We start from the raw sequence: 14,598 nt of genomic DNA on the forward strand, positions 1-14,598 counted from the left end.
CAAGGTTCCTCTTGTGCTGGGAGAGTACCTACTCTGAAGTAGGAGCTAAAAAAGTCCCTCAAAACGACGTTCTAAGAATTGGTTCCCAATTCTTTCAGTGAGGACACAATAAAAAGGGGGGGGGGTCCCCCAACTGGTCTTAGAACTATGAAAAAGTTCCACTGGTTTAAATACGCCTTATGTTTGCATTTGTCTGACATGTTTTCTCCAGGCAAAATCTGGAGCAATGCTGGAGAGCAGAGCTTTGACCGGCTGCTGGAGAGACTGAGGGCCCACCTGCCCAAGGCCAGGGTGGTGGCATGTTTCTGTGAAGGCATGACTGTCCGCAACATCCTCATGGCCATGAGACGCCAGGGACTGGTAGGAGAGTTCCTACTCATCGGCAGGTCAGTGGAGCTACAAAGTTCAGTTCTGCTGTACTATGCTGAATAGTGGTATTTTGCAATACGTAATGGATATACAGGGTTTTCCAGCCTGAAATTACTTACTTACTGAAGTAATATAATTGAGATGTATCAATGGGTCCTTGATTTCCTCTGTTTACTCTTAGCCTGTGAGTCTTAATGGAGTGTGAATATGATTGGATCAGTAACAGTAAAAATCAGTGTTGATCCATTGGGGATTTTAGCAACTGAATGTTTTGGAGGGCAGATGGAGAGCCAAAGCGGTGTCTCTGCGCTTTTCTCTAAAATAACCCTCTTATGAGAACCATTGATGATTATAAACACAAAGCTATTAACGTTAAAAGAAGAGCCCAGCTAGTAAATATCTACTTCAAACTAATTTCAACCAAGTTCTTTGCATAAAATGTTCATCCAGCTGGTGATTATCAAACTTCAAAGTAACGTTAACCTGGTCTTTGACCAGCAGTTGCTGCTCCCACATGACTGATTGAGCCATTTGCCTAGTATTATTTCCTGATTTTGTGACATATTGTTTTAATTACCATTTAGCAAATAAATGATAAGTCTAATAGACCAATCATTGTAATTAACACAGATACAGACATTTCTTCTTTTGTGACTGATTTTACTTATTTTACTTTCATAAGTGTGCATTCATTTCTTTAGTTAGTGGAGGAAGTCATTAATTCAGTGGAGGTGGCCTGCTTTTGCTACAGAAGGGTGCAGGAAACCCTGGTATATACAGTAGTAGCCAGGGCTTGACATTACCACTGAGAAGATTGTCAGATTGTTTCTAACTCTTGTTTTATGAGTCTGCTTTGTTTTAAAAACTCCTTTTCAAAGACATAAATTGGACCAGTTAATTTTGAATTAAGACTGTCTGTGACTTCTTAGTGGTAAAGCTGTAGATTTTTGTCATGCCTCTGTAAAATGGTGGAACAGTAGTCTTCGTATCACAAACACGGAGAAGCCTACTGAATGGTGTAGTCAAATAGACTGCACACCCAAACCGTACAGCAGGAGACATTGTTGCACTTTCTACATTCACAAAACACACACGGACACACATGCTGTTTTGAATTTTGGAGGTGTTTTTCACATTAAACTTTGTTCTCACTTAGATGAATTCCTCCTACAATTCACTTGCAAAAATAACCTTCCAAATAGACTGTTTTTATCTACATCTGTGCATGTGTATATGTGTTTGTGTGTGTGTGTGTGTGTGTGTGTGTGTGTGTGTGTGTGTGTGTGTGTGTGTGTGTGTGTGTGTGCATGTATGCATGTGTATATATGAAAATTGCTTCTAAGCCTCTTGAGTGTTGGTTGCCATGCCAACTGTGTAATAAACATAAGATGAATAATGATTTTAGCACCTATGCCAACGAATATGAAGAGAACAAAATAGACTTTGAATAGATTGGAACCATTATCATGTGATTACCATTAAAATGCCACGAAACAATTCTGTTAAATTCTCTTCTACTCTTCCCCCAGTGATCTGCGCTGTGTAACTAAATCGTAGCCAGCATCAGTTTTGTTGTCGCCACCATGATGCTCATTATCATCATGCTCATCTAACCTATCATCATCTTCATCTACATCATCATCATCATCATCGTCATCCTGCTGAGAGTGAGGTAAACTGTTAAACCATACTTAAAATGCCGTACATCCTGTTAATTGAGTTTGCCCTGCCAGTAGAGATGAAAGCGGAAGGAGAGAGAGAAAGATTATGAAACAGAGAGCAAGATCCTGTCATCATAGAGTTAAAGGGATGGATCAGCTAAAGTCATAACTTTGATATCCTGTCATGGGTTAAATTGTTTTTAAGTTATACCTATGTACTATAATACAGAGGGTTTGATGGATAGTGTCAGTTCAATTGATATTACACAGCAACGTATTTATTTTGAGTGCTGGCCCCAAGCTACAAAACCGAGAAAAGCCCACAACAGTGCTCTCCCCTCCTCTAACAATTACTGTGAATGTGCCTTTGAGCAAAACACTTAACCCCCAACTCGTCCAGTGGAGCTGCTCAATGGTTAGCAGTAGAAATATATGGAAGCTCCCAAATGTGAATATGTGGCAGTGGATTAAAGTCAGGCTGGAAAGAAAGACGTGTGGTGCAAAATTCTCATTGAACGCTGCAGAAACCTGGGGTTTGTTTCTTAGCAGAAGTAGCTGTAACTCTCTAAGAGAGACTCCAATAAACCCAGTTTGTGGTTTTGGTGGTTTGGAAGCCATTGCGGGTTCTCATCCATGTCCTCTTCATTGTCATGGAGGGGAGTGGGAACAGTATAGCGGAAAGCTCCCTCAAATTACACTCTTCTGGTGAAGCTCATTGCAAGATGAGAAAGCAGCTGGTGTAACACATGGCGGTTTTAACTCCTCCCCAGGACAACAGTAAAATTAGCAGTGACAACAACTGCATGTCATAGGGAATTGGACATTCCCAATTAGGAAGAAAAAAGGGAAAACATTCTTGGATAAATAAATGTGAATAAAAAGATGAAAATGCCACTTATGGTACACCACACTGCCTTTGAAATTCGGCACAGCAATTTGTAATTTGTTTTATTATGAACAAAATCTTATAAAGTGTTATTTGATATTAAAACTGAGAAGTTATCCTGAAATTTTAGCTGACATAACTGGTTGCCAAATTAAATCACTTTAAATTATGCAAAATCATCTTGATACCTGTAGAACAGACTCCGTCATTTCATACTGCATGGTCACTTGTCACATTAAGATTTCTTGAATTTGAAATGAATAAGCTTTTAAATCAACTAAAGCTCTCACACCATTTAGCTTTCCACTTGTGTGAAGAAAATTGTTTTCTAAGGCTGAATATAGAACTTATTTGCATGTTAAAATTGATATTTTTTGCAGTACTTCTTGAAGTCCTCTGTCTCTGGCCAGTCTGTTTTTGATTAGGTCGGTTAATTGAATATCAGCCTTCATTAGCATCAGTATCATAAACGGACCGTAGCTGTAAATTGGAGATGGTCACGGGTGGGTGCCCTGCTCACTGGAGGTCTGTGGAAGGAACTTCTGATTAGCCCAGTTGGGCAGACACTCGTTTAACACCAGGGTAATTACATTACCACAAGAGCACACAGACGATTTTTCCGTTACCTAGGGCAGATAACTATGGTCATTAATAGAATAGAATACCACAAGATCTCCAGATTGCATTTTTACTGTTTATGGGCTGTGTGCTGGATGCCGTACAATAATTTAAGATGAATGTTTGTTTGATTCTCCCTGAATCCTGTCTGTCTATTATCGCCTCTAACATTGTCTGTGACAGTCTTGAAATTGATCTTGTGGTTTCTCATTTTTTGAATTGGTCAAGTCACTGTCAGATGAATCCTCCTAAGTTTATTTATTTGATCTTGATGCATCCTCCAACCTTTCATAATGAACTCATTTTGAGAAACACTTATACTATACCCCTTTTAAAATGAAGCACTGACAAAACATAACCCACTTCTATTATAGTCTGAGCATGACTTCACTACCCTAAACATAACCGTGACATTACACTTATAATGCACTGATCAATTCAAGTTTTGTTTAGTAAATATATTTTACAAGATATTGTGCAATTTTGTCATTTGCGAGTGATGTATATGGAACCACAGTTGATAAGCGTAGAGAATTATGGTTTAAATGGTATCAATATTTATATTAAATAATAGAATAATAATTATCATTACTATTATTAATAGTTAATAATAGAATTTAACTAAATAGTATATTCATCTCGGGGCACCACTATTAAAGAAGAGAAAATTAATAGCCAATTAATTTAGTCTCATAAAATATACTAAATTATCAATTTGGAACTGTGATTAATAATTAAATTAATAACTATAACCAAAATTACCATCAGTAGCTAGTAGGTTGAAGGATTTGGAGTTCTACATAGAAGAGGTTGGCATTACATTCATATTATGCAACATTAAAGAAACCAGCATGTATATCCACAAGCATTTATTTAAAAGATAAACAAAAGCAAAACACACAAGATGAAACCTAAATAAAATGCACTAAGCTGAAGAACAAAAGTGTGTGTGTGTGCGTGTGTGTGCGTGTGTGTGTGTGTGTGTGTGAAGGAGACCATGGGTGTGTGTGTGTGTGGATGTGCCCATCTCAGGTGCGAGCCAGAAAGAGTGTGCGTCTGTTTCTTTGATCTGCACCGTAAGCTCAGCGTGCATGTGCATGGACACATGTGTTGCAAACAGAGTAAAGCACAGTGAAGGGGGAGCTTTAAGTTTTCTCTCCGCGTTTGTGGTTGTTTAAGACCATATTAGAGGTGTATGTGTGTGATCTGTGTCGGATAATGGTGCCAAGTTAAAAGGAGTTAGTTAGCATGCAAAGACTCTGTCTGTGTGGAGCATAACGTTACTAACATCAGTTTAGTGGTGGCTGAGAACTATGGTTACAGTAATAACCTCACATTAACCATGGAGAAGATCACAACAATAAAACCTCAGCAAATCAAATCAATACATGTAAATGTCCTGTGCTTAGCTAGTTAAGCTATATAATGCCCAGGTACCTTAGCAGTCCGTAAAAGAAGTTGCTTTGGTGTGCTCCTTGTTAGGCGAGGAAGAATTGTGGTTCCGATTGCAGTCTTTTGCGGTGCCATGTTCCGATTGTGCAGATGGAGGAACCCGTTACTCTGTCTGTTCTCCTCTGAGTTAGCCACTCTGCACTAAGTTACTTCATTGCTCTTGTTGCTTTTTAAAAGTAGCTGGCAGTAGCTGCTCACGCTAACTAAACCTGTTGCAGGCCTCTAGCAAGCTGTCATGGTGCTGCTGTAAGACAGGACACGCTGGAAGCAGTGGACAAGTCCAGGAGTAAAGAGAGCAAACAATGGCCAGCTGATCCCTTTATTGACTTGGTGACATCATGGGTCACAGGTCACACTGACCAATGGTAGCTGAAAGCACAGGTGTGAAGTGTGGAGGATTGTGGGAGATTGAGTTCAATGGCTCGGTTTCATAACAAAAGTTCAGTTTAAGTCACACAAATTCATCTCTGGAGTTCAGTGGTCCTAACAACAATAATAATAACATTAACATAATACTACATTCACATTAACATAATATATAAACAAGATTATGTAGTGCAGTGAAGGCTTTAGAGTGACATCAGGAGTACTGCCCGTGCTGGTTATTTACATGAAACTGCCCTTTACAATTTGTCGATTTTAAAAAGCCTCAGCAGGCGTTCAGTGTGTTTCTGGTTTTAGATTTTTTTTTGTGTTCTAGAAATAATCCTAAAAACCCACATTAGGTCCTGGGGCTAGCTGCCACATAACAAGAAAACTGTCACACTCACTTACTCACTCACACACACACACACAGAGTCTGGATTTGGAGCCTGAATGTATTGATTGCCTCTGTCCTATATTTCCTCATGGTGCCAGCAGGCTACAGACCCATTAATGAATAGCTGGGCTGAGATAAATATCTTGAGCCACAAGGGACTCACAACCACCCCCAACAGCCTCTCCTTTCTCAAATTCAGATGAGATGTTATCAATGATAGACACAAATAAATCTGTTTCAGCTGCCACTTGTAAAATGTTATATTCCCTTCTCTAGGGCTGCACAATATATCGTTTCAGCATCGAATATCCGTAATGTGCGCATATGCAATAGTCACATTGCAGGACGTGCAATGTCAAGTAAGGCAAATTAACTCAAACCCGTCATGCTAAAACTTTTTTGCTGCTTGATTCAAAAGAAAAGCTCACACGGTTCTCATTTTCCATGACTAATCTACAAGAAAAGTCCCTCTGATATTACATAATTTGGTCTGATTTAAGGGTTCTTGGATACACAGAGTTTGATCAGTTCCCAATGTACTCTGGTGAAGGGGTGCACTGATCAAGTTCACCCCTTCACCAGAGCACATAGCAAACTGATCGCTGTGCATGTAGAGTCTGCGTATCACCTGCCTTTAAACATGCACGCGACGCAGCTACTGTCACAGATAATGTTGCCTGGATGCTAGATGCAGGCGTTCAGTTATCTGAGGCGGCTTTTGAGTGCGTGTATTCCTTTTATCCGCGGCACCTCGTCCTGGTACTGGTTAAAATTTACTGTCACTGGGCTGGTCCCTGCCCTAATGTAAGAAACGCTTAACACACAACACACACTCAAAACTTGCAGTATCCAGATCTATATTTACTAACATCTTGCCAGCATAATAGATACATCTGTTTGTTGCTTGAGTTTCAGAGTTTTAACATCCTCAGCTGCACCAGGAGGCCTGTTTATCTTCCACCACGCAGATTAAGCATACATTTGAACATTGTTAGAAATGGTAGATTATGTGTAAATAACACAACTGTGACACACAAGTCCATTTGTAAAGTTTATTAAGAAACATGTTTTTCCCAAATACAGTGCATCTGGAAAGTATTCACAGCGCTTCACTTTTTCCACATTTTGTTATGTTACAGCCTTATTCCAAAATGGATTAAAGTCATTATTTTCCTCAAAATTCTACAAACAATACACCATAATGACAACATGAAAGACTTTTGTTTGAAATATCTGCAGGTGTATTAAAAAATAAATAAATAAAAATAAATAAATAAAAATTCACATGTACATAAGTATTCCCAGCCTTTGCTCAATACTTTGTTGAAGCACCTTTGGCACCAATTATAGCCTAAAGTCTTTTTGAGTATGATGCTACAAGCTTGGCACGCCTAGGCAGTTTCTCCGATTCTTCTTTGCAGGACCTCTCAAGCTTCATCAGGTTGGATGGGGAGCGTTAGTGCACAGCCATTTTCAGATTTCTCCAGAGATGTTCAAGTCTGGGCTCTGGCTGGGCCACTCAAGGACATTCACAGAGTTGTCCAGTAGCCACTCCTTTGTTATCTTGGCTGTGTGCTTAGGGTCGTTGCCCTGTTGGAAGATGAACCTTCGTCCCTGTCTGAGGTCCAGAGCGCTCTGGAGCAGGTTTTCATTAAGGATGTCTCTGTACATTGCTGCATTCATCTTTCCCTCGTCCTGACTAGTCTCCCAGTTCCTGAAAAACATCCCCAGAGCATGATGCTACCACCACCATGCTTCACTGTAGAGATGGTATTGGCCAGGTGATGAGCGGTGCCTGGTGTCCTCCAGACATGACGCTTCCCATTCAGGCCAAAGAGTTCAATCTTTGTTTCATCAGACCAGAGAATTTTGTTTCTCATGGTCTGAGAGTCCTTCAAGTGTGCCTTTTACTGAGGAGTGGCTTCCGTCTGGCCACTCCACCATACAGGCCTGATTGGTGGAGTGCTGCAGAGATGGTTGTTCTTCTGGAAGGTTCTCCTCTCTCCACAGAGAAACGCTGGAGCTTCGTCAGAGTGACCATCAGGTTCTTGGTCACCTCCCTGACTAAGGCCCTTCTCCCCCGATGGCCGGGCGGCCAGCTCTAGGAAGAGTCCTGGTGATTCCAAACTTCTTCCATTTACGGATGATGGAGGCCACTGTGCTACAGACAATTCCTTGGACTTCATGGCTTAGTTTGTGCTCTGACATGCACTGTTAACTTTGGGACCTTATGGGTGTGTGCCTTTTCAAATCATGTCCAATCAACTGAATTTACCACAGGTCGACTCCAATAAAGTTGTAGAAACATCTCAAGGATGATCAGCAGAAACAGGATGCACCTGAGCTCAATTCTGAGTGTCATGGCAAAGGCTGGGAATACTTATGTACATGTAATTTTTTTCGTTTTTTATTTTGAATACATTTGCAAAGATTTCAAACAAACTTCTTTCGCGTTGTCATTATGGGGTATTGTTTGTAGAATTTTGAGGAAAATTATGAATTGAATCCATTTTGGAATAAGGCTGTAACATAACAAAATGTGGAAAAAGTGAAGCTCTGTGAATACTTTCCAGATGCACTGTACCTCTCCACCTGTTCTCTCTCCACTTGTCCATGCCAGTCGCATACAAGCTGATTTTTGGAGGGGTGGCAGAGGGCTGAACCAAGTGTGGTACAAGTAGAAGGGGGGGGTTGTTTTGTTAGAAGAGGATAGACTTTTAAAGTACCCAAATTATGAAAATTATGATTGTTAATTGTATAACTGTACATGAATAACACACTGCATGTACAGTATCGGGTGAAATTGCCTGTATTTTTTCATATTGCAAATATCACAGAAAAAAGATATCGCAATGTAATTTTTCTTCCAATATTATGCAGGCCTACCCTCCTCCCATATTTTGCAGCCATACGTAAGAACCACCCCACTATACACTGTACCAGACTAATCTACAGTATGAGTTAGTTTGTTGAGTGAATGTATAATGTAATGTGTAATGTAAATAACAGCTAAAACATTGGTTAGAAAGTACAAATACAAATTATACAACTACATAATAACCTTACAGTTCAAGCAGTGTAGTTGCATTTCCATGGCAGCCAATATGTAACCAAGGCTCAATTCTCTGTTTTTGTAAGAGGCAGATATTTAACTGTGCTGAAGAAACAACTATACTGTTGAATGAATTGAAAGAGAAGAGTTTGAATCAAAAAGTCAAAAAGCAGACTCTTTCTGGAGATCATCCAGCACAAGTCTGCACCCCTTCTGCCTGCTGTTGCCATGGAAATATCCCTTACCATATTTGGATGAATCCAGCATAGCAGCTGGGGTGATATGTGGCGCATGCGCATGTGTTTTTATGTGAATGGCCATGTGCATGCGTGGGTGCATCTATATATGTGTGTGTGACTGTCAGGAAATTTGTATTGTATGCAGGTTTTTTTTCATCATATTAACTACATTCAGCACTTTTAGAAGAGGGTCTTATTGATAATGCTAATGGATATTTCAGCGAAATTCAGATCAGAGCCTGTGCAGCTGCCCTCTCATGTCCCATAACTCGTCTCTCACTCTCTGTCACTTTATCTCTCTGAATCCAGCTGCTTGCGTTTTGTCAGAGTGTCTCTGAGAACAGAGACCCTGAAGTGATTGTTTAACAGAGGTTAGACCCCTGCTGTGTCCCACTTCACACCACAGATGTCTGTTAAGGCTGCACTTCCGATGGTTTTAAATTGAGAACAATTTTAAAGAGAAGGGTTAAACAGAATCTCGTGGCAAAACATCGGAGTGGCTCAAAGCTGCAGTCAAATAGATTTTTAGTGGCTTGTATACCTGCATGGTAGTAAGATGAGATCAAAGACATGGTGAGGGCAGAGCAAAAAAACAGAGCGAGGAGGGAGGAAGGAAAGATACAGAAAGGCGAAGAATGGGAAAGAAGGCAGAAGATGATTGAAGTGAGGAGAGATTAGCAGTTGAGGGCAGAGCAGAGACCAGAGGGGACAGGTATAGTATGTGTGTGTGTGTGGCATTCAGATATCATGGTAATAAAAGATTTCTTGTCAGGCATGAAAAGCAAATCCCACGCAGCAGAGTAATTTACGCTGGTGGGTTTGGGATGTATCTGCACTTGCAAACACACACATTTACATGGGCACACATTAACACAGTGGTGTTGTACACACACACTCACACATACTGTACATGCACACACACTATTCCAGTCTGTGAGTTGGCATGGAGCTGTGTAATGTTTGCTAGTATCATGTTAATTTACCCTTGATTAAAACAAGAGCTGCTTCGTGTCATTTAATTGGTGAAATGATTCTGAATTAATTCTGCTCTTTCTTTTCATAGCTTTGCAATAAAAGACTGCTGGTAATTAAACACAGGGGAATATGTAGGAAAGAATGATGGATGGATAAAGAGAGAGGGAGACGGAGGAGATTAAGAGAAATTTGTTTTTCATGTGTACATGTGTGTGATTATACATTGTCAGTGTTTATTTACCTATATGATTTGTGTGCATCTTATTTTATACAAATGTGAGACATTGTGCATGTATGCAGGTGTGCGTGTGTGTGAGTGACTGTGCCTGATTAAGTGTAGTGAGCGAATGAGCTCCCTATGGTGCGGTCTCATTGTGAGATCAATAGATGGTCTGTGGCTCTATGGCTTCTCTCTGGAGGCTCACTGAGGGAGACACTTCAACTGAACACACACATACATCAATTGCACACACATACTGCAGGTTCTTGACACTATTGCTGAAATGTGAGTAAACAGTCAATGTGTTTAAACTGTGTTTTTAAAAATGTAGCATTGGAAATCTGTGCGAATGACTCAAATCTTGTTCCTAGTTCCCAGTAGTCTGAACAGAGGCATCTGGCTTTGCAACTGAATTAATCTCTGTGCTTTCAGGGAATTTTTGGTAGCCTAATCACTAATCTACCCCACACTTAAATTTTCCAAAGAAGATTTCTATTCCTTGGGGCAATAAATGAGACTATGCTCATCTGTTTTTCAAATGTGATATCTTTGGTAGATTCCACTGTTCTGATTTAGCAGAAAACACTGATGGCCAATCTATAAAGAACCAAAGTCCTGATGTCACATCCGGGCTAGCCTCTATTTTACTTGCTTCTGTAACTCAATGCAGTCTGTCATACAGCATACAATGTCAAGATACAAAAAACTACAGCTCCCAGAAATATTTGCCAGCGCAGCAAAAACTTCTACACTGTTTGGTCCTCTCTGTCCTGCTGTTATTACAGACATGTCTGAAGTAGCTGCGACCCCTCAACTCTCATATGGACTCTGTTGAGCTGTGATGTTTAACCTGTGATGGTCTAGGGCTTATTGGAAATGGTGCTTTTCGAGGAAATAGTAGATAAACAATGATATTAGATTTTAGATATTAGAGGTTTTCTTACTTCTGGAACAAATTATGGAAGTTCTTGTTTCACTTCAGCTCTTTATATTTGACTCCAGCATGCAAAAGGTTGCATTGATTGACCCGTTGGGTGCTTTTTAAATTTAATAGTGGAATTCACTGGTCTGATTCAGACCAAAGTTGGAGCTGGAGCGATGATTCTCCTTGGCTCTTTGTTATGACTTGAAAGGTCAATTTATGCACATTTGAAGTTGTGATGCGTTTTGTCCAAAGCTGTTTTCCATGATGGGCATGTTTGGTTTTTTTTTTTGTTTCCAAAATTTTGTCAACAATCTGACTCTGGGTCTTCTTCTTCAAGATCTTCCCTTTTTGTCTTCTTTTTTGTTGAGTCTGTCAGCAGAAACTCGAACAAAATGGAACATCTTTAATTTTCAGGATTTGTACACAAAACTGCAGACCAAGTTAATGACCAAAACCGTATCCTGACCTTAACAGAAAGATCTTTACTTAATATTAAACAAAACTCTGTAGTTTTGAGTGTTTTATGATGGGAAAATAGTTAGTAATGTGTCACCTATCACCTTTAGAAGGGGCTATCACCTTTAGAAAAGTATCAAATCTGGGTCTGTCGTTGTTATTGGCATTATTTTGTTGTATGGCATCAAGTCCTTTTTCTGTGAATTTGTCAAAGGAAGGAATTCATGAAGCAAAGTGCCTTGGATCTCTTTCTTCCTTCGTGTCAACCACATATCAAAGAACTCTGTCAGCAGGTTTATGTCTTCACATTTTAAACCACAATGAAACTCTACCTTGACTTTCATTTTCTGTTGTCAGTTTGGGTGAAGTCCTCTAAGACAGCCGATCAAAAGGCTGCTGAACTGAAACTACCCAATATCAAACAATTCTTTATTCACCTCATGGTTCTTCCCCTCTCTTTCTCTGTCTCTCTGTCAGCATAGTCTCTGTCTTTTGTCCGTCTGTCTCTTTCTCCTCCTGCTCTGGTCTTTTTGACATTTTACTTCTCTCTCTTCCTGCCTCTATTTTTCATTGTTTCCTTTCTGGTCTCTATGTTTAACTTGAGAGGAAGGTCTGCTCATGAATGTTTGTTAGTATTGAGTCGAAAGGTGCTGTTGTGTAAGGTTTTTCTGTTATTGTGTCCATTCCCTCTAGGTCAGTGACAGCTGTACATTGGTACCATTGGTACCTGGCAAATTGGGTGTAGGTTATTTTTAGTAACATAATTTAAACTCCACCAACACTGGGGTACAACAGGTAAAATGACAAATAACCTACCAACAACAGTTGAATTGTTGTATCTTTTACCCTAATTTATATTTGTTAACTTCCTTGTTTTACCTCTCACTTCACTTGAGACAAATACGCAGAAAGCTTTTTTCTTTTCATTTTTCATTGTGAAGCTCAGTAGAAAACTGCCAGTTTTAGATTTGAGTGGGCTTATTCAATACCCCGCCTGTCTTCCCTCTCATTTACTGAACAGTGAGAGTTATGATTAAGTTCCTGCAAAATATAACTCATTTTAAATTAAAATCATGTATTTGACAAACCTCCTGTTAATCACTTTTGGTTCACTCGTGGTTTGGAAGGTTTTACTAAAGCCACAGCTTAAAGAACATCAAGTCACACGGAAGTGACATTTCAGTGGTGTCGCTTACACAGTTCAATGTACAGTATTTCTGGTTGAAACCACATATTTAAGGAATGATGACTGAATTAAAATCTCTATCAATCATATGACCTTCAAAAGACGATGATAGCAATTCCTTCTGGTTCCATACTAGTCATCCTTTTGAGTACATCAACACATGAGTTTTCAAAAATGTCCCAATATCAAATCATTCAGCGGTTCTGCTGCTGCACATCCCCTTCATCTTTTTTCTCTCTGTTCCCACTGTAAGAGATGATTAATGGCTGTTAGTGATCACTCTGCAGTTAGAGAGGAGGAAAACATTGAGTTGGAATACCATTAGAAATTCCTGTGTATTCTTCTTTTCTTGAATCTCTCAGTCTCTTGACAGGGAATAAAGAGGTTTTCCATATGTAGGGCAGACCTGTGGGCATTTACACACACACAGACACACACACACACGCGCGTGCGTCCACACACGCTCAGCCAGCATAATGTAGACAGTCAAATGCCCTTACACACACACACACACACTCACATATGCACAACCTTACAACTATATACATTGGCTTACCAACATCTGCAACATACAAAAAAATGCATGTGTATGTGTATACACACACACACACACACACACTTGAGCATAGGCTGACACACAAATACACCTACAAACACATATTCATCCTCTTATTGCTCTCTCAGGGAATGGCCTTATCCTCTTACAGCACTCCAATGGGAAAAGCGCTGGGAATTAGAGAGGATAGACAGACAGTAGAGACAGTGCCAATAGGAAAGAGAGATCAAAAGAAGGTTATCTAGAGTAAATATATATGGTATATCTGTCCTTGTGTGAATTTGTGTGTTAATGAATCTGTGTGTTGGTACAACAATCTGTGTTAGTGCAGTTAGTCTGTTGTGAGTTCTCAGTTCGGCATTTTGCTGCTCATTTTCTGAGATTTACACTATGGGATTAAACCAACTGTTACGTCAGCCTAGTGGCTCAGCATACTCAAATACACACTCTCTCTCTCACTCACAGTCTCACACACACACACACACACACACACACACACACACACACACACACACACACACACACACACACACACACACACACACACACACACACACACACACAGATGCAAGCAAAAATAATCCTTTTTGTAGTCGGTGTTATAGTAATCCTTACAGGAATCTAAAGGGCTTCCCCTTTGTTTTTCTGTTTCATTTTTGATATGCTAATGTTCTGAGCATTCATTTAACTGTACTTTTTCTTACGCTGGTATCAAGTTGAGATACATTAACAGCAAAATTAACAAATATCTCATCAGGACACAAATAACCTCTGATGTTTGCTCTCAGTACTCTTTATTCCCTCAGACTGTTTACATTTCTACAATGCTCTGTATCTCTCTACTTTATTTCCATAATCACCAGCACCTTCTCAGCCTTTCTCTTTCTTTTTGAAATTCACTTGCTTTTCATCCATCACACATTTGAAAGGCTATTTATAAAGAATTGCCATGCTAATTCCTGAAGTGCCTGGACAGGAAATGAATTGGCCCTTAATTTAGCTGCGACTGTGAACCAGGCAAAGGTAATTAAGAGAAATATGAACTGTGATGCCTCTGAGAAATGGCAGACCCCTAGTGAAACAAAAAGATGTGAATACGGAAAAATTTAAGCTGCTGAGTGTTTTGTCAGATACCATGTTTTGTTTTTCTGCTTTTGTCTGAACAGCACAGAAAAACGGGGAGCAATTGAAGAAATGGGATTACATGACACAGGCTGAGAGAAAGAGTGCAACTAATCCTCAG

The 14,598-nt window shown here is 39.8% G+C and overlaps 1 protein-coding gene and 1 long non-coding RNA gene across 4 annotated transcripts in view; one reads left to right on the forward strand and one right to left on the reverse strand.

Moving 5' to 3' along the window:
* LOC122879445 overlaps positions 1–6,879 on the reverse strand; it is a 32,098-nt gene extending 25,219 nt beyond the window's left edge. Inside the window, exon 1 of the long non-coding RNA XR_006378708.1 lies at positions 4,972–6,879. This is a non-coding gene — a long non-coding RNA (uncharacterized LOC122879445). The remainder of the gene's footprint in view (positions 1–4,971) is intronic.
* Positions 1–14,598, forward strand: part of grm5b (glutamate receptor, metabotropic 5b) — a 76,726-nt gene that overhangs the window by 20,485 nt on the left and 41,643 nt on the right. For all 3 annotated transcript variants that reach the window (XM_044203533.1, XM_044203531.1, XM_044203534.1), the window contains exon 6: positions 212–386. In XM_044203533.1, coding sequence (XP_044059468.1) covers positions 212–386 — 175 coding nt within the window. The remainder of the gene's footprint in view (positions 1–211; positions 387–14,598) is intronic.

The sequence above is a fragment of the Siniperca chuatsi genome, linkage group LG7 (genome assembly GCF_020085105.1).
Source record: "Siniperca chuatsi isolate FFG_IHB_CAS linkage group LG7, ASM2008510v1, whole genome shotgun sequence".
NCBI lineage: Eukaryota > Metazoa > Chordata > Actinopteri > Centrarchiformes > Sinipercidae > Siniperca > Siniperca chuatsi.